Source organism: Tachypleus tridentatus, chromosome 11 (genome assembly GCF_004210375.1).
Source record: "Tachypleus tridentatus isolate NWPU-2018 chromosome 11, ASM421037v1, whole genome shotgun sequence".
Taxonomy (NCBI): Eukaryota; Metazoa; Arthropoda; class Merostomata; order Xiphosura; family Limulidae; genus Tachypleus; species Tachypleus tridentatus.
Window position 1 is genome coordinate 8051213 of NC_134835.1, and position 20557 is coordinate 8071769.

Consider the following 20557-nt stretch of genomic DNA (forward strand, 5'->3'; position numbering starts at 1 on the left):
CATAATGGATAAGAATCTCCTGGACCTCCTAATAGTCAAGCTGCAATCAATTTTGTGTAAACTTCTGTCATGTCCGATGAAGATGCCACCTAACATGATTTACTGTAGATGTTGTACGTTAACCGTGTTTCTCTTCTCTGTCATACAACACCTGTCGATACTATTTGAATTTCTATTCGTCTGTAAAGAACACCATACTCCAGTTTTGCTAATCTCAGTATTTTATTATGCCTAGTTTAGCCCTATGATTATTAATTTATTATGACTAGTTTAGCCGTATGATTATTATTTTATGATGATTATATTATCCCTATGATTATTACTTTATGATGCCTACGTCTATGGTTATTGTTTTATGATTCCTAGTTTAGCCCTATGGTTATTAAATTACTGTGACTGGTTTAGTGTTTATTATTTTGTGTCTAGTTTAGCTATGATTATTATTTTATGATGATTATATTATCCCTATGATTATTAATTTATGATATGGTTATTGTTTTATGATTCCTAGTTTAGCCCTATGGTTATTAAATTACTGTGACTGGTTTAGTGTTTATTATTTTGTGTCTAGTTTAGACCTATTATTATTTTATGATGACTAGTTTAGCCCTATAATTGTAATTTTGTGATTCCTACTTTAACCCTATGATTATTAATTTATGATACCTGTTTTAGCTCTATGATTATTCTTTTATAATGCATTGTTTACACCTATTATTGTTAATTGATGAGGACTATGTTAGCCCTATGGTTATTCGTATGTGTGTGTGTGTGTGTTTTCTTATAGCAAAGCCACATCCGGGTTTCTTCTGAGCACACCGAGGTGAATCGAGCCCATGATTTTAGCATTGTAAAATCCGTAGACTTGTCGCTGTACTAGCGGGGGACACGTTCTCCTACACAGTAATTTCTAAGTAAATTCAGGGCGATTTGATGGCATTTTTTGAGATAATAGGCCAGTTTTTTTTATAGCTAGCTCACTGAAAATATATTTATTATATTATCACGTAAATAGTCTGTCCTTAGTTACTTCACATTACTTTTGAAAAGTTCCACGTATCTTCATCAGATGTTCACAGATTTCTCCTGGAAATTACTTTCATCGACAGATATTTCTATACATTTCCCAAATAACATTTTTCTCTCGCAAGCCATGAGTGCTACTACTGCTGGGAATAGTTAGACTGTCGTGGTTTTATGTCAGACAAACACAGTGTAAGCTATCGACATGTTACTTGACACTGGTACAGTTTCTGTTCATAAAGGAGAAGTACTGTAATTCTAGAATTTTATTCACAGTTTCTTAACTATTTCCAATGTATTATTATTTGATGTTCAGTTCTGTCCCCTTCCTTACCACAGCCTCAAGAAAAGTATTAATCAATAATGTTAACAATATATTATTGTTTAAGCTCGTTTGCAAACAACAAAAACAATCAGAGACGTTCCACACCCTCGCCTGGTTTCTCCTTTTCGATACTGCATTCGCTTATATTAAATTTAATTTTCTAAAACTCAGAAAATCCATCTCAGATTCACAAAGTTCTGGATCAGTTTTTATAGTGTGATGAAGGATCTCAAACTTAAAGTGCCCACGACATTTAGTAAAAATCCGATCCTTATTAATCCAAAACCGCGAAAATATCCTATCTCCAGAAATTATATAAAAAAAAAATATCCGAAGTGATCTAGAATCCGGATCTGGATGAAGGACTGGACCAAATTAATGGAGGAATGTGGCATGCTGTCTTCACATTTTATGTCATTTTGTTTTGTTCGTGTGTGTGTGATCGTCATTTTATTAACTTTTACTATGCGCGCGCGAAAACACGAGCAGACACACACACACACACTCGAACGTGAGTAATAATATTCCAAACACTATTTTATGATCTGTTATAAATATTTCGACTCCTAATAGGAAAATGTTTGTACTAATTGGATTAGAAAGGTTTATCATTGGTTGTTTTTTTTTAAGTGCGTCTATTTCACCAGATCTTTAAAAATACATATTAATTTTGTAATGTTAATTATCAGACCGTGAAGAGCACTCCTGTAAAGTCCGTAATACGCAGTTTGCTATTCAATGAATTTTGATGTTTAAATTTGTTTCTCTGTTTCCAGGCTCCAGAAAATAGCGTTAAAGCTCTCGCCACAAAACGACATCCTGATGGACTCCAGAGCTCCAAGTCCGCTTTACGTTTCAACGTTCTTCCTTCCCATTTGAAAAACAATGCTCTTAAGTTGCGTTGTACAGCAATAATCTCCCAGGCCTACTCTATGAAAAGCAAAGAAATTATAATTGGGAACACGGTTAGGCCCTCTGGTTTGTATACTGGTGAGTCATCTTCTAGCCTTCATCACCACTTCAGATTCTATTTCTCCAGACCACTGTACGTTAATACATTATCTAATAGTGTTGCATTAGAAATACAATCAAACATAGGTGTAATTACTATTATAACAAACTGTCAGTTTCAGGGGTAAATGAACCGTTGACATAAGAGATCTAACAGACTTTCACTTTACCAATGGATTACGTCCCTACAATATCGTTGTTCAATAGTACGTTTTCGAATTCAATACAGAAAGATTACACATTTCTTATATTCACTCACAATCTTATAGTGCATGTTTAAACAAAGTTTTTCAGCCTTGTGTAATTGTATATCTTTCATAAACGTGTTTAATTAAAAATATTAATTAATGCTTAACTTTGTCATAAATAATTAACTATTTGCGCCACAAAGCTGTAAACTGAAATTAGCCAATGAATCTAAAACAAAAGTGATTTATCTTTAGTAATACCTAGTTGTTTTATGATGCTTTTAACTTACAATATATCAAACCAAAAAAGAAGAAATGCAATTTCCTTCGTGACACGTGATAGCACAAAGGCAAATAACGTGCCATATGATAATCAAATAAGTCTAGATGACACACTTGTTTCTTAATTATAATTATACAACTTGTGTGGCTCATTGTTTCCTGAACTAACTGAGATAAATCGAGATAACGTATTTATTTCTTTGACGTCATAGCGACGTATTTGTTTCAAGGTTTTTCTAAAGTAATAAAAAATGCCGCTGGTAATATACAAATATTTATATCCTTGCTTCAGGCAAGTCTGTATTAGATCAACGACTCGAACAATAGCTACCAGAATGAAGGCGCATGCGCTTAAAAGCCCCTTAAATTATTCTAGACTGTTAAGAGAAACCAAAGAGTGAACCCTTCAGAATAATGGACTCAGCGAAAGATGATGGACGCTATGAAAAAAGGAAGCTGTCCTAATTGATAATTTACAACCTAAGCTGAACAATCAGCTAGTTACGTCACTGTATCTCAAACTTTGATCAACTCGTGGTGCCTACACGTTAAAGCTATCTTTAACGTGACATCCTAACGTAATTATCTCAAATCGTATCTGAAGTAGTCATATTAATATAAATTCAAATAAAGTATGTATCATACACCTATTTCAGCTCTCTCTCCCCCCCTTCCCCCCACTCTCCCAGTAAACAAAAATAAAAAAGGCAAATATCAAGACATAATTGACAATATAGATGGCGCTTTTCTGTCACTTCAAGAAAACATAAAAATGTGTTTGCTTTTCATTATTGTTAATGTCTCTCTCAATGCCTAATGAAAACATTTGTCAAAAAAATAAAGAAATAAATTTCAAAACTCGGTTTTGGCCCGTCATTCGACTCGTTGCGTCAAACATGCTCGCCCTTTCAGCCGCGTGGGCGTTATTATGTGATGGTCAATCCCACTATTCGTTAGTAAAAGAGTAGCCTAAGAATTGGCGATGGGTGGTGATGACTAGCTGCCTTCCCTCTAGTCTTACACTGGTAAATTAGGGACGGCTAGCACAGATAGGTCTTGTGTAGCTTTGCGCGAAAAAAAAAAAGACTCGGTTTACAGCTGCAAGGCTAAAATATTATCTTACTCCATATTAACTAAAAGTTGTATTATACGGTTTCATTACACATTAGCTTTTTGTTGTAAAAATATTATATATTTAGAATATTTGATTATAATGGTATTCAACCTAGTTAAGATACGATATTAAGTGGCTGTTATTTCATTATAATTTTTTTTAATTTTCAGTTTTATACTCTCACCTGGTTATATCAGATTATGTAATAATGTTTTCCTATATCGTCTTCTCACCGTAATGATATCCAGCAGTTTGTTTTTGTTTTTATTAAACTAAAGCACTTGTAATACGTATTGTTTTTACTTAAACTAAAGCACTTGTAATACGTATTGTTTTTACATACACTAAAGCACTTGTAATACGTATTGTTTTTCTTAAACTAAAGCACTTGTAATACGTATTGTTTTTCTTAAACTAAAGCACTTGTAATACGTATTGTTTTTCTTCTCATATAAATGTTAGTCACGAACTTATTTTTATTAAGTTCAAATGGAATGTCTTTAAACCAGTTTAAATAAAGCAAACTGATAATAGAAAACATCAGATACCTTAGACTCTCAATAAACTCTAAAACGAGAAGACGAATTTACTTTTTAATTAAATAGAATAAAAACCACGAATTGTATTACACGCGCTTTTATATTTTATAGCGGCAGACGGCCCCACCATTAGCGGAGGGCTTCCTAAGTATCAAGTTGGCGACCTTGTAGATGTAGGGTGTACGTCTTCTAAATCACAGAACCCAGCAAAACTGGCTTGGTCTATCAACGATAAGATGGTAAAGTTTTTAGTTTCTTACCAGCAGTAGTTTAATTATCGGAGTTTCAGGTTCTAACCAGCAGTAGTTTAATTATCGGGGTTTGTTTCTTTTCACCTTAAGGTAAGCAGTCACTTCCTACCTTACACTCAAACATACTATTAAGTATACAACTATCAATATAAAGTATTTCTTATAGTGGATGTCTGACTACAGAGATATAATAAAAACTACAACGACTCTCATATGACATTTCCATAAGATGTGAACTTTCTATACATTGTTTAAAACGATGAATCCGTGTACTTTTCTCACGCGTCAAATCTTTCTTCTGTAAAATCAATCTAAAAACGTAAATTTTTGTCACTGACTCTCTCCCAGATTTTCAGTCGGAGCTCAGAATAATTAGACTAATGTAATGATAATCCCTGATACTCAGGCAAGCCCCGATCTGACGGTGTATCAACCACCGGTTGTCGACAATATGGGACTAAAGGCCTCAGTGTTGGAGTTAAAGTTTACAGTGAAGGCCGAACACTTTCATAAAGGAGAGATGAGACTGAAATGTACTGCTACCTTATATAAAGTCATCAACACCAGTAGTGAAGAAACGGTAATAGGAGTCAGCCATCTCAGTTCCGGACTCCATGTTTTGGAAAATTCGGAGAAAGGTAAATTAGAGAAAAACAGTTAATGTGATTTCAATGTTTTATTGTTATCAACAAATATTTCTGGCGATCCACGTTTTGTCACTATTAATCGATAATTGGTAATACGCTTAGTATTATGTTACTGTATGAGAAACGATAATTTCAACTACATATTATTTTACTGTTTCAATACAGGTTTCTATTTAAGAACCGTTTATTAATAACACTTTAACTTGTGTTAAAGTGTAGTGTGTTAGCCACTGCCAAAGACACATTTAGCTAAATACCAGAACAATTTCAACTTAAAATTATTTGGTGTTTCGATGAGAATCTGTCGAGTTTATAACGTTACATTTGTGGTTTGATCCCTGCAGTGAGCAAAGCTTGCAGTAAGCTTTCGCTGAAACGAAAATTAGGTTAAATTATGTAGTTGAAACTAAAACAGTCACTTTTATGTATTGAGACTGCTTTCCGAGTTTAGAACAAAAAACGTTAAGTACTTAGCTTTACGAGGAACAAATCTTAAACAGGTTTCACTATAGAAACTATAAAGTGTAAAGAAATAGAACTCCACAGATAATAGAATAACGAATTAAATCATTTATTTTATCTTCCATTTTCAAACTGTTAAAAGTTTGTAAAAAGGAAAGCTCTTTTTAAAGAATTCGAACACTGTACTTGTTTCAGGAACAGATAAGACCCGTTATTTAAATACTAGTGTAATAGTTTCGTTGGAAACAAAATTTGAAAGCAATAGTTGACGTTTCAATGGACGGATGAGAATAATATTCATTATAAACTTGTGTAATTTATATTTTGTACGTTTAAATCGTCTTTGTGTTAGCTTTATATTCAAAATGTTTAAAATAAAGGTTTGGACTTAATGAATTTTCGCCAAGCATATGATTGAAATTACATTTGTTACTTTTTAATGTTTCTGTTATTACAGACGCAACAAAAACTGAAACAATTAGCTAACTCCTTATTTAAATCGGGAAAATATTTTATTGTGTTTTAAATTCACAGTAAATATATCTAATATTCGTATTTTCGTTAACTAACACTGAGAAAATTATTTCGGATTTTGAAGACAGAAACTCGGTAAACAACATTAAATAATTAGTTGAATTGAGAACGTGTTTTTAAGATGACACTCTTGTTTTGGTTAATTAGAGCTGTCAAAATTATCTCTGCTATTGAAGACAGAAACTCGGTAAACAACATTAAATAATTAGTTGAATTGAGAACGTGTTTTTAAGATGACACTCTTGTTTTGGTTAATTAGAGCTGTCAAAATTATTTCTGCTATTGAAGACAGAAACTCGGTAAACAACATTAAATAATTAGTTGAATTGAGAACGTGTTTTTAAGATGACACTCTTGTTTTGGTTAATTAGAGCTGTCAAAATTATCTCTGCTATTGAAGACAGAAACTCGGTAAACAACATTAAATAATTAGTTGAATTGAGAACGTGTTTTTAAGATGACACTCTTGTTTTGGTTAATTAGAGCTGTCAAAATTATCTCTTCTATTGAAGATAGAAAATCGATATTGAATAAACAAACTTCGTTGTGTATTTTTTGTTCAAATTTTGTTTACGTAAACTAAAATTAAAATATTTGAAGTTATATGTAACGACTTTTAACGTTCTTTTATATTTAAAACGAATACATGTAAATAAAACCAGTCCGTGATATTATTTCAGCTTCTTCATGATATCATGAAAACCTCCCAGTTTGCCCCTGAAGAAGAAGGGTCCACCTTTCAAAAGCGCTAGAGTTATAGGGTTTTTATTTCATCATTTCTGAACCTACGTGTTGTTGTTTTTTAACATTATGAATGAAAAACTGATATTTATCGACGTGATCTAAAATGAAACTATTGTCCTTAATACCTGAACCATTTCGTCTTTTAGCCACTGGAGGAAAAATTAAAAAAAGATAATAAATAATATTGGAAGAAAGACACGCTGAGTCTACATTTCTCAACGTCAAATAACGGTTTATTGACCACAGCTTGCAGTTCATTTACAAAAACTAGAATTAGTTTATTGATATGAAGCTGTTGGTTCTTTAATTGAATTTTTCTTCAGATCGTTAAAAAGATCAAACAGCTATTATCTATAAGCAATTAGTTTGATTTTTTTTCAGTTAAAGTATAATAAAAGAATCTCGTAGAATACACTGAGTTCTAGTTACCACAATACTTTATGGGCAGCTCTGTTGGCAGTTGATGTATTGTTTTTGTTTCTTTGTTGAGTTTCTTGCAAAGCTACAACAGAGATGTCCGTGTTGACTATTCTAGATTTTGAAGTGATAAAGTAGAATAAAGGTAGCGCCAGATCATGGGTTAATAGTTGGAATGGTCTTACTTGGCTTCTGTAAAACGATTCGAAATGGAATAACAAGCAAGCAGTTCACACGAACCTCCGGTTATGAAACGGTTCATTAAAATTTCAGTGATAAAAGTGAATTTATTGTGACCTCATATTCTATTATACGTCTTTACTTATGTAGCGTAGCTGATCCTTTGTTATCCGGAAGAACAAATATATTAATGTTTGACATATTAAATTCTTTTGATCGAAGCTTCACGTACGTCAGTTTAACATGTCGCTTATTTTGTTTTGTTTTTCAGTTCACAACAATGGAAGCAGATCCTCTACGGCCAGTTGGGTGTCTATAGTTTCAACATGTTTTGTAATTATACTCTTATTTTAATTCTGACAATATAACTAAAGTCAGGAGAGTTCGAATTGACTGTGTGTTATTAATGTTTTTGTGAATGTAATGATATGTCATCTTCTACTGAGAACCAAAGGATGGGACCCAGTTGTGGTGATGAACCTAACAGATGAAACTACATGTATTTTTTGTCATTAATACAACGCCAAAAAGGTAAATTTATTTAGTAGTGTTGTAGATGCTTACATTCTACTTCTCTAAGTTACTATCTTCGTATAAACGCTTCATAAAATATTTCTATTATAACCTTGGAAATGTTATTAAACGGCAGTATGATGGCTAAAGAAAGCCAATCAACGTCTATCTTTTGTCTCTACAAGAGAAGATAAAGAAAGGGGTAAAATAGTAAAATGTTTTTTCGTGATTTTAATTATTATTATTATTATTTTCAATTTAACGATTCCTAAAAATTAGGCACCCCTGATATCAAAGGCAAGCAAAATAAGTAAAGATTGGAAAATGTATTTTGATGCTTTCATTTTTAACTTGTAAGTTACATGTTTGCCTCGTGACATTACGACCATTTTGAACATTGTGATGGTGCAGGCCAACAAGTCTTTTACATAAGGACTGATAATCGAGGAATATTATCTTCAGTGAATAAGTTAAAGTAGGCCTACGATGTCTCTAAGTGTGGAGCGTATAATACAACTGTTTGTCCTGTGGTATGACGTCATAAAGTTATTCGATGTCTTTCACTTAACGTGTCGATGTAAATTAAGATTCTCCTGAAAAGGACAATAAATTTGTACTCGGTAAAATGATTTTTTTTTAACAATCTGGTGAGAGTGAAATTAATAAGAAGAAATTAAACTCTATGAAATGTATTTATGCTGGATATGTGATCGTGTATGAAGGATGTAGTGGTGAGGAGTGTATAAATATTTTCATTATATTAAACAAAACAATCATCATGTAATCCTCGTCATAACGTTTTGTATAGCATGTTCTTTATGATATTCACTTTTATAAGTGTTACGTTCAATAGGTTTAATTGCAAACTTTTGCTTTTAGTATTAAATGTATTTAAAGATATTAATAATTGTTTAGTTCTTTGGTTTTAAACCAATCTATTAATTTAACGTCTTATTTTATTTTTATTTTTAAAAATTACCAAAGAAATATAGTAGATTTTACACAATATTTAATTTCATTCTATTAGAAGATAGTTTATGAAGTTTACTTTTGAAATTCATCTTAATATAATATTATTGTATATTATTTTATTTTAATTATTAGATACACGTAGTTTCGCCTCATTACGACAGATGCATTAAAATGTTGTGGAAAGTTAGGTGTTTAAAAAATCGTATCACTTGACAAGCTTGCTTAGAACTTAAGTTCACAATTACAGTAAAATTAGAAATAAAATTTCAATTCCAGCTTTATTTTTATTTCACGATGATGGTAAGTGTTTAATAAATAAATTTAGATTCAAAATCAGTTTAATACCTGAACTATTAATATGTTTAATAGTAAAACGTACATTACTTTATTGTCACTTGTGGCAGTTCACTTCATATAATTCCTTATATTTGTCATTCAGTTTCACAGTTTATTATTTTGTGGAATACTAATGAAATATTCAGATGATTAGCTCAAGCACTTTCATGGCTTTATCAAGTAATAGACAAAACAAGACTAGCTGTGCGTGTTTTCCTACCATGAAGAATCAGAATTCATCCACTAATGTTTTTGCATGCACATTAAAATTATATATTTCAATAAAACAGTGAAATGTATTTCTAAGAATGACTCACCTTTAAAAAATCTCCTTGTATTTCTATATGTAAAAGCTGTTCTGTTTGTTTTTCTTCGAACAGTATACAGTTAAATAAATTATTTAATTTCTGTAGCCCACCAGTGGCTTAGCGATATGCCTGCGGACTTGCAACGCTAAAAACCGGGTTTCGATAGCCCTTTAAGTAGCTTTGTGCTTAATTCAAAACAACAATAATTTCTGTAGCACATATTAGTTCATAAAAGACACTTGTGTTTTAATGGACCGCTCAAGCAGCTGTAAAGCGGAACGTTGATTGTCCAAATAAATAAAAATAAATATGGTGTCATAAGGTCGTTTATTACTAGTATTGAAATTTAGTAAACATATTTTATTTTCCATTTAGACTGAGGATACGAACATGACGTAAGTTAGAATTACAAGTTTCAGTGATTTATATTATCGTCACGTTGTAGGGTTTTGTGTAATATATACAGTTCATTTTTCTATCTCATTCTAATCGTTCAAGTTTCGGCTACTTACTAGTTTTCAGTCTCAGATCCAGAAAAATATTTTAAACGTTGTTGTAGGATAAGAAATGGGACAGGAAACAGTTGAGGAAGGTATACCGAGACACCACACATCATTCAAAGATTTTGATTGTAGTTCGGTCACCCATCAAAATTTGGATATTACATTTACAGAAGTAATTGTTTAAAACCTTGAAAACTTGAATGATAAGTTGTCAATATATCTAAATAATCAAGCGGATTAGTTTCATTGAAAGTGACTTTTATTATTCAGCTTTCTAGTGACTTTGGTGACATTTTGCTCTAGTCATTGCACGAGGTGTGTTCCTGTGATAAAACTGAATGTTTTGTGGTATTTACCTTTCTTGTTTTTCTATTATATTTTAAGCACCAGTCCTCTGTAATCGTTAATTCTTGAAGCAGAATTGGATGCTAGGGCACCTTATGTTGTGATATCACACTGTGGTTCTATTAAACATTTCTTTACGCAAAAAAGTGTTTCCGTTGTGTGTTTTTGATGTCTACATTATTATAGTTGCATTTTGTCTAAGCACGTTACGAAATCAGTGACGTACAATCACGTGTTAAAGAACGTGATGAATCCAACAACAGAATAGAATAGATAAAATCATTTGAAACTGTTTTAAGGTAATATATCTTAGGAATTTATGTTTTTTTCTAAAACAGTTGTTATAAATACGTCATAATTAGTTTGCTTTATTATTTGCTTGATTTAGTTGCTTTGTTTTGGGTGCACGTCTTAATAAATACACACAGAACAATGTTCAATAAAGAACTGAATCTTAGGATACAAAACTTTATTTTTATTCATAAATATTCAGTTCCATACAAGCTATTCTTATGTATATAAGATAGTTTGAAGGTACAAACATTTGTATCTAACTTTCTTAATTACATTAAGTAATGAGTTCATTACACAAGTAACATTTTTAATTATTATTTAATGGTTAATTGTCAACAAACAATAAAATAAGACCTACTAACACACACTTTAATAAACTGGAAATAATTCACCTGTGGAGAAATGAACCCATGAAATAAAACATACCTTTTTAAAAAAAAACTGACAACCTATATGGCGTTGATTTTCTTAGATACAAAAACTCTTCGAATTCATATGAACTTTAGGGTTACAATCATAGTTTTAGGATGGGGGTTCTTGTTTTAGTTTCTGTGCAAATTGATCAACTTATTTTTAAAAGCCAAGTCCTTGTTTACTTTGCTATTTTCAAGTAACTAAAATTATGAACTTAAGACTAGTAACCAGGTACGTACTGGTAATATTATTTAGAACTGTATTCACTAGCGAATAAACCCAAATCACAAAATATTGTTTTAATATAGTTCCTATTCGAAACATCTGTGAGAATGAACAAACAAATGTTAACTAGTGTTCCTTAAAAGGCGAAATACTAATTAATAATTAATACTAATTAACTTTGATGTTAATTCATAGATTAAATAGGAAGAAAAATTAAAATGGTGAACTAATTAACTCGAATTACTTTCCCACTTCATGAGATTGTTTTGGCCTGGCATGGCCAAGCGCGTAAGGCGTGCGACTCGTAATCCGAGGGTCGCGGGTTCGCGCCCGCGTCGCGCTAAACATGCTCGCCCTCCCAGCCGTGGGGGTGTATAATGTGACGGTCAATCCCACTATTCGTTGGTAAAAGAGTAGCCCAAGAGTTGGCGGTGGGTGGTGATGACTAGCTGCCTTCCCTCTAGTCTTACACTGCTAAATTAGGGACGGCTAGCACAGATAGCCCTCGAGTAGCTTTGTGCGAAATTCCAAAACAAACAAACAATCATGAGATTGTTAAAATCACAGAGCATTACGTGCAATGTTACTTTCAGTTTGCAGAACAATAAAATTATATGTAACAATAATGATAACGATGGTATTGTTTTAAGTTAACGAAATTATAATAAATGTTCGTTATTAGTAACTGTCCGCTTATATCATGGTGTTAAGAACATTAAAAGTCGGGCTGCCCAGTATATCATATCAGTTTAAACACAAAATACAAAAAAATGTTTACATACAGTATATAATTTTTTTTAATCTAAATATCGTTTCCTTTTACCCAATGACCTATTTTACCAAATCGTATCACGAAACTGTAGAAATCGACACAATTGTATACTTGTATTAATTTTTTAAATTTCTATAATATTGAAAATAACCAGAATGAAGACCTCTTCCACTTAACAAAAGACATTAATTCATGAAGTTATCCTGTGTCTGTCTGTCTGTCTGTTTTGAATTTCGCGCAAAGCTACACAAGGGATATCCGTCCTAGTCCCCAATTTAATAGTGTAAGACCAGAGGGAAGGCAGCTAGTCTTCACCACCCACCGCCAACGTTTGGGCTACTCTTTTAACAACGAATAGTGGGATTGAATGTCAAATTATAAAGCCCCAATGGATGAAAGGGCGAACATATTTGGTGTGACGGGGATTCGAATCGCCGCGACCGTCACATTACGAGTCGAGAGATCCCAAACCATCTGGTAATGCTAGGTCGTTATCCTGTGTCCGAGCTAAGGTGGATCATGGAATATTTAACACCACAATCCTTAGCCTAAAATGTTCAGACTGGGAATATGAGAGTATATAGATCTCATTTCGTTGCTCTAAAACTGTGTTTTGTCACTCACTTTGGAAGCATATGTTTTGTGTAAGATTTGTGGTCAGTTCTCACTATTGAATCAGAAAGAGTAGCCCAAAAGTTGAGAGTGTGTACTATCATACACCTTACACTCTATCAATTTAAAGTTAGAACTAAGTGCAGATGACCTTTGTGTATCGTTTCGTGAGAATTCTAAGTTTAAATTACCAGCTCTTTTGACATTGTCAGGCGTGTTATGTCTCATCAAACATGAATTATTACTCTAGAAATCAGCACATTTCGTCAACGTCAGGCGTTATTTAACATAAAAAGGTATTTTTACGTTATCTACTCCACTACTTATTCTAACAAATGACCAAAGAACCCACCAAACAGTTATTAATATCCATTTGTTTTAAAATGACGAAGTTTCTCATTTAATTCTTTACTCAACTAATCAACACGTCCTAAATTATCTCCAGTGAGAATAAAACACATAATAACAATGATAATCAGTAAATGTATTTAAAAGTTCTGATAGTGATACATATCTGTTTGGAAATAATGACAATTGGAGATTAACGACCGTAATCTACTCCGATGTTCTTGACGTCTTCTCATTACTTTATTGTGTCTTCTTTGAACTGTATTCCCAGTTGAGATATAGATAATTCATATTAAGTTGGCTCAGTTCGAGCTAATGTTTACTTCAAATCACCTGTTATATCACTAATGAGGTACATCAGAAATCTCTATCAGTTGTGTGATGTAGGCATGTTTCAGCAGCGCTGGTTATTCAGATATTTATTTAATGGGACGGACATTCTAAAATATAAATAAATTATAATCACAACGAAGGACTTTCTAAAATTATGAGTGATAAATTTCAAATATAACGAAGGATTTTCTAAAAAATATATAAGTAATAAATTATAAATACACTGCTGGCCAAAGTCTTAAAGCCGATGTGCCTAAGACAAAATATGCATTTTGCGTTGTTAGACACAACCACTTATTTGAGTAGAGCTTCGAAAGATGAAAATAAGAAAATGGAAAATAAAAATAAACTTTTTAGCATTTAATAGGCAAAATGTGAACACTATGAAATTAGCCTATATACTAGCTGATCAAATGTTTAAGACCACACTGAAACGAAGCGCTAATCGGAAAACACGTAACGAAATTTAGTTATTTGTGTTCAAGCATTAGCGTTGTCAACATCTCCCACTAACATCTCCTGTGTTACATTGGGTAAAAACATGGCAAAGACTAAAAAGTTGACAGAGTTTGAACGTGGCAGAATTGTTGAGGTGCAAAAGCGAGGTCTCTCTCAATGTGTCATCGCCGGTGAGATTGGGCATATTAAAACTGCTGTTGCAAATTTCTTAAAAGACCCTGAAGGATACGGAACGAGAATTTCAATGGATTGGTCGAAGAAAATTTCGCTGACGTTGAGCAAGAAGATTCATCAGGTTGTCCGGCAAGAACGACCGATCGTCGAACCAGAGTAAGGCCCTTACAGACGCAGAATGCAGCTCAATGACAATAAGACGACATCTATGAGAGAAAGGCTTTAAAAACCATAAACGTCTTTAAAGGCCACGCTTCCTTCCACACCACAAAACAGTTCGGTTAAACTTTGCTGAGAAGCACCAAACATGGAACGTATAAAAGAGGACGAACGTTTTGTTCTTTGATGAGAAAAAAGTAAACCTGGATGGTCCAGATGGCTTCCAACGTTACTGGCACGATAAGGATATCCTACCGGAGACACAGTGGAGGAGGTTCCATCATGATCTGGGGTGCTTTCTCATGGAACAATGGAGCTTCAGGTTATACAGGGGTGTCAAACAGCGGTTGGCTACATTGACTGAAGGCCCTCGCTTGTATGGAAATGACTGGATCTTTCAACAGAACAACGCTGCAATCCACAATACCCGCAGGACAAAGGACCTTTAATGGCGAATAGCGTTATCCTTTTCGATCCATCCAGCGTGTTCGCCCGAACTGAACCCCCTTGAAAATGTTTGGGGGTGGATGTAAAGGGAAGTTTATAGAAATGGACGTCACTTCAAAACAGTGCATGATCTTCGTGAAGCCATCTTCACCACTGGGAATAACATTCCAGCCAGTCATCTGCAAACGCTTATATTGACCATGCCAAAGCGAATGTTTGAAGTTATTCGCAATGACGGCCGTGCAACTCACTACTGAGGCCTCTTGTTGGGCATTTCCTACCCTGTTTAGGACTTCTTTTTGGTGTGGTCTTAAACTTTTGACCAGCTAGTATTTAGGGTAATTTCATAGTGTTTACATTTTCTCTATTAAATGCTAAAAGGTTTTTATATTTATTTTATTTTTTCTATTTTCATCTTTTGAAGCTCTACTCAAATAATCCCGGTCGCAGCAAACATGCTCGCCCTTTCAGTCGTGGGGACGTTATAATGTGATGGTCAATCCAACTATTCGTTGGTAAAAGAGTAGCCCAAGAGTTGGCGGTGGGTGCTGATGACTAGCCGCATTCCCTCTAGTCTTAAATTAAGGACGGCTAGCACAGATAGCCCTCGGATGGCTTTGTGCGAAATTCAAGAACAATCAAACAAACAATCTAGTCAAATAAGTGGTTGAATCTAACAACGCAAAATGCATATTTTTTCTTTATGTTCATTGGCCTTAAGATTTTGGCCAGCAGTGTATAACAAAAGACTTTTTAAAAAATATAGATTATAAATATTACAACAGACTTTTAAAATTATAAATTATAAACATAACAAAGAACTTACTGAAATATAAGTAATAAATTTCAAGTATATCGTCCACCGCTGCTACAGTTTACGGACTTAAAACGTTAAAATCAGGGATCGATTCTTCTTGGTGGACGCTGCAGTTAGCCCAATGTGGCTTTGCTCTATGAAAAAACACACAATTAAGTATAACTAAGGGCTTTCTAAAAATATAAATGATAAAAAGGACTTCCTAAAAATATAAATAATAAATTATAAATATAACAAAGGACTTCCTAAAAATATAAATAATAAATTATAAATATAACAAAGGACTTCCTAAAAAATATATGAAATAAGGTATAAATGTAACAAACTTTAAAAAAAATCTGAACTTCAGGATCTACGTAAAATTATATATAGTTTGAATTGAAAAATAATTATCCATATACACATTTACATGTATTAAAGTAAAAATAATTTTAGATTAAAAAATGCTTTCTAACAACACAAAATGTTTTTAATCTGAGTGAAACTTTCTAACAACATAGAATGTTCTTAACCTGAGTAACATTTTCTAACAACACAATGTTTTCTTAATCTGAGTGAAACTTTGTAACAACACAGAATGTTCTTAATCTGGGTGAACATTTTCTAACAACACAGAATGTTCTTAATCTGGGTGGACATTGTCTAACAACACAGAATGTTCTTAATCTGGGTGAAAATTTTCTAACAACACAGAATGTTCTTAATCTGGGTGAACATTGTCTAACAACATAAAATGCTTTCAATCTGGATGAACATTTCTAACAACACAGAATGTTCTTAATCTGGGTGAACATTTCTAATGACGCAGGTGTTCTTAATCTGAGTAAATTTTTCTAACGACACATACTGTTCTTAATCTGGGTGAAACTTCCTAACGACACAGAATGTTCTTAATCTGGGTGAAACTTCCTGACAACACAGAATGTTCTCAATCTGCGTTAAACTTCCTAAAAATATAAAATTATCTTGATTTGGAGTTACTTCAAAATGAAGTCAGTCACATTTCCTAACATGGCAGGATGCTTATAATTTGAAGTTTTAGTTTCTAATATGGCAGAATAACATTAATCTGGAGCAAAACCTGCAAATAGGAAACGTTTAAGAAAAACGAATTTTTGTCTGTGGAACAGGTACGTATTTACTTCGTAGTTTGGTGAAAATGTTTGTTGAAGTGATTTACATTCACAGATACATATCAGTGAGTCACTCGAGAATGTATCAATATTGCTAGGATTTAATATATTTTTAAGCTGATATTAAAACGACTATAACTCATTCGTATGCTATAACTTCGTATGTTACAAGACTTAACTTGAACTCGAAAATAGTTTTCTCTGGTAACTTTAAGAAACAAGATAAGAATTGTTAAAAGAGAATATTTTTACATCGGTTTCTGTCTACGATGGTAGTAAGTTTCCCACTCTTTCAACATCACTTAAGATGTTATTGTGAAAGTCCGCCACGTTGTTCGATAATGAAACATTTTTGAATAAACAAACAGTTAATAAGCTGAGTATGAACTTTGAAATATTTAATAATATTTTCATCAAAACTCAGTAATAATTGTATATTATGTTGCTACAGGGATAATTAGTGTGTGTTTGTGTACATATATACAAATGTATCTCCCTTGGGTGATTAAAATAGATCAGAAAATATTCCCTCCGCAGATGTATAGACTGTAATACGCCTGTATTTAAAACCATACACTCATCGCTGTAAAAAACTAATTACAACCCTCATATGCTAATGCACTTTGAGGAGCTGGTGTTACCATATAGTTTCAGCTAAAGATATCAGTGAGATTATTAGTGTGTCCATTAATGTGGATGTGTATTTTATAAGCACCAAGTACGCACATCGAACTTTAGAATTTTCTAGAACTAAATATCCAGATTAAAACCACCAGATTTCAGAAGAAGCTCATACTGCAAGATTTAAAAAGAAGCAATAAAGAAACTTTCATTCACATATTGAAGTTATATTAAAATAATTATAAGTAAAGGATGAAATGTTAAAGTAAATAACAGGTCTACGTTAAACATGTTTTAACGTCTAGTAGCTTAATTCCAAGAAACAGTGAAGAAAATAAGAGATGAAGCCCCAAACAACATTCTGCTGTTTACATATTTTATAATTGGTAAGTAGAACAAACGTAAACTGCATATGAACAGATCTTGCGTATATAATTGATTGATATTTGAGATACATTTCTTCTGGTTCTTGTTCGCTTGTATGGCTCAGCTTACGAGTTATCTGATGGACGTAGATAATAGTTACCTTATCTTTCATTAGATTTTGACTTTTCAGGAGAAATGGGAAAGAACGTAACACTTGTATAATTATATTAGACAAACATCTAGCATGAATACAACTTATTAATGAGGTGGCTGCGGATATCGTTAGACATAGTTCGTTCTTTTCTTTCGTAATGTTTGTAACTTTGTATCTCTTTCTTCGGGCATCATTATATTTTATCACTGCTGCATACAAACAAGTCTATCATCCAACGTCTTAGCTTCTGCACATTGTTTACATTCTTAAAGTTTTACCTTTACAAGTTTACAGATTATTCTGCTTCTAGTATAGAAGAAAGTGAACGTCACGTTCGTATGTGATAAAACATCGCTTCTAGGATTGTTTGTTTGTTTGTTTTGGAATTTCGCACAAAGCTACTCGAGGGCTATCTGTGCTAGCCGTCCCTAATTTAGCAGTGTAAGTCTAGAGGGAAGGCAGCTAGTCATCACCACCCACCGCCAACTCTTGGGCTACTTTTTACCAACGAATAGTAGGATTGACCGTCACATTATACACCCCCACGGCTGGGAGGGCGAGCATGTTTAGCGCGACGCGGGCGCGAACCCGCGACCCTCGGATTACAAGTCGCACGGCTTACGCGCTTGGCCATGCCAGGCCCGCTTATAGGAAAGCTAGTATACGTATTTTAATATCTTAAACTCGGGCATTTATACAAAAGTTATTGGTATGGGAGATAAGTTGTTTTTTTTTTAATATATATATAGCTTTGCCTCCCAGTGGCTCAGCGATATGTCTACGGACTTACAACGCTAAAAACCGGGTTTCGATACCCGTGGTGGGCAGAGCACAGATTGTAGGTTTGTGCTTAATTCAAAACAACACCAACAAATATATAGCTCTATAAAACAAGTTTAAAGAAAATGTAGGTTTGAAAACAAACAAATAACACGTTTATTCTCCAATCCCACGATTATACGATTGATTGCAAACCAGTCATCTCTCTGTTGAGAATAATTCTAGTTACTGTTCCTTAGAATCTCTGTCATATCCAAAGAACTATCTAAAAACTGCCTCCCTAGTTTAAAAATAAATCAGTGAGTAATGAATGAAATATACTAGTGGCAGTTTCTCCTGTGAACAGGAATCCTGTCAGGTCGCCATGTTTATTTAGTTTAAAACTGTTTGTTTGCTTTGTTGAATTTCGCGCAAAGCTACACGAGAGCTATCTGCGCTAGCCTTCCCTAATTTAGCAGTGTAAGACTAGACGGAAGGCAGCTAGTCGTCACCGCCAACTCTCGGGCTACTTTTTTATCAAGGAATAGTGAGATTGACCGTCACATTATAACGTCCCCACGGCTGATAGGACGAGCACGTTTTGTGCGACCGGGATTCGAACCCGCAACCCTCGGATTACGAGTCGAACACCTTAACCCACCTGGTCATCCCGAGCCTAGTTTAAAACTCTCGGTTATTATGTATTTCCTTTTGATTGGACAGTAGAGCAAGATCATTGTTAGTGCTAGAATAAGATTATTATAACAATCCATCAGAAATTCTGTTATTAAAAAAAATCCAATTACTTTATTTTTGTAATAAAACCTTCCACGAAAGTTAATAAGTTTGTTGTCGTTAAGAGCTTATATCATGATGGACTTTTAATTATATCCTTTTAGTGACTGAAGTCCAGTCTCCTTAACGATATAATAATATGAAGTGGTAGACTGTAATTATTTTTCTGGAACTTTGATACTTGTGACTGATAGCTTACTGATATAAAACCTTTCAAATTCACTTTTCTTAACCGATTGCACATTTATTGAACAAGGTCAAATTTACGTCATCATCTCTGTCGACCAATGAGAACAAGAAAACGTGGTGGATGTGCTTTAGCATATTTATTCTTGTTATCATTCGTGTAAAGGAATATAAAATACGTGGTTAAAACATTCAAGGAAAAGAAAATCATTGAAGAAAGCTGAAAATACTACTGTGTAGTAAATAATTACATATTAAATGGATGTTCTAATGTTGTTACGTTGGTTTTACATCTTCAAATGTTGACAGATAAATTTCACAAATGAATTTCGTGTTATAACTCTTTGATAAGACATGATGTTCTCTTTTTTATTAATAGCGTTATTTACTGATTTTTACTTTATTATTATTTATTGAAGCAAATAAGATTATTTTTAAACAAAGCTAACGTAACTTCCACAAGAGGGCGTTCAGGCTTACTCTTATGATATGTTCTTACACCATTAATAACTAATGTGACGAAAATGTCGCCTACTTATCAGTCGCTAAGAAATACTTATACAGAAGTTACGTTATTCTAGGATTTGTAGGCCAGGAAGTTAAATAAACTGACCCTCACGAAACAAAAACTCAAAATATAAATTATTCACATTTAACTCCACTGAGCGAGGGCAAATCCCTGCTCCCCGTGGCCTTCCTAGATCACCCCTAATCCTCCAATCGCCGTGACCAAGAGGATATCTGTACTCACATTTAGGGTCACCTTAAAGATCACTGACCGTAATATGTTTACAT

General features: G+C 33.3%; 1 protein-coding gene across 1 annotated transcript in view; it reads left to right on the forward strand.

Moving 5' to 3' along the window:
• Positions 1-10840, forward strand: part of LOC143231654 (uncharacterized) — a 49977-nt gene extending 39137 nt beyond the window's left edge. The window contains exons 5-8 of the mRNA XM_076466206.1: positions 2125-2338; positions 4594-4721; positions 5140-5371; positions 7989-10840. Of these exons, the coding sequence (XP_076322321.1) occupies positions 2125-2338; positions 4594-4721; positions 5140-5371; positions 7989-8071 (657 nt within the window). The 3' untranslated portion in view covers positions 8072-10840. The remainder of the gene's footprint in view (positions 1-2124; positions 2339-4593; positions 4722-5139; positions 5372-7988) is intronic.
• Positions 10841-20557: the final 9717 nt, after the last annotated feature.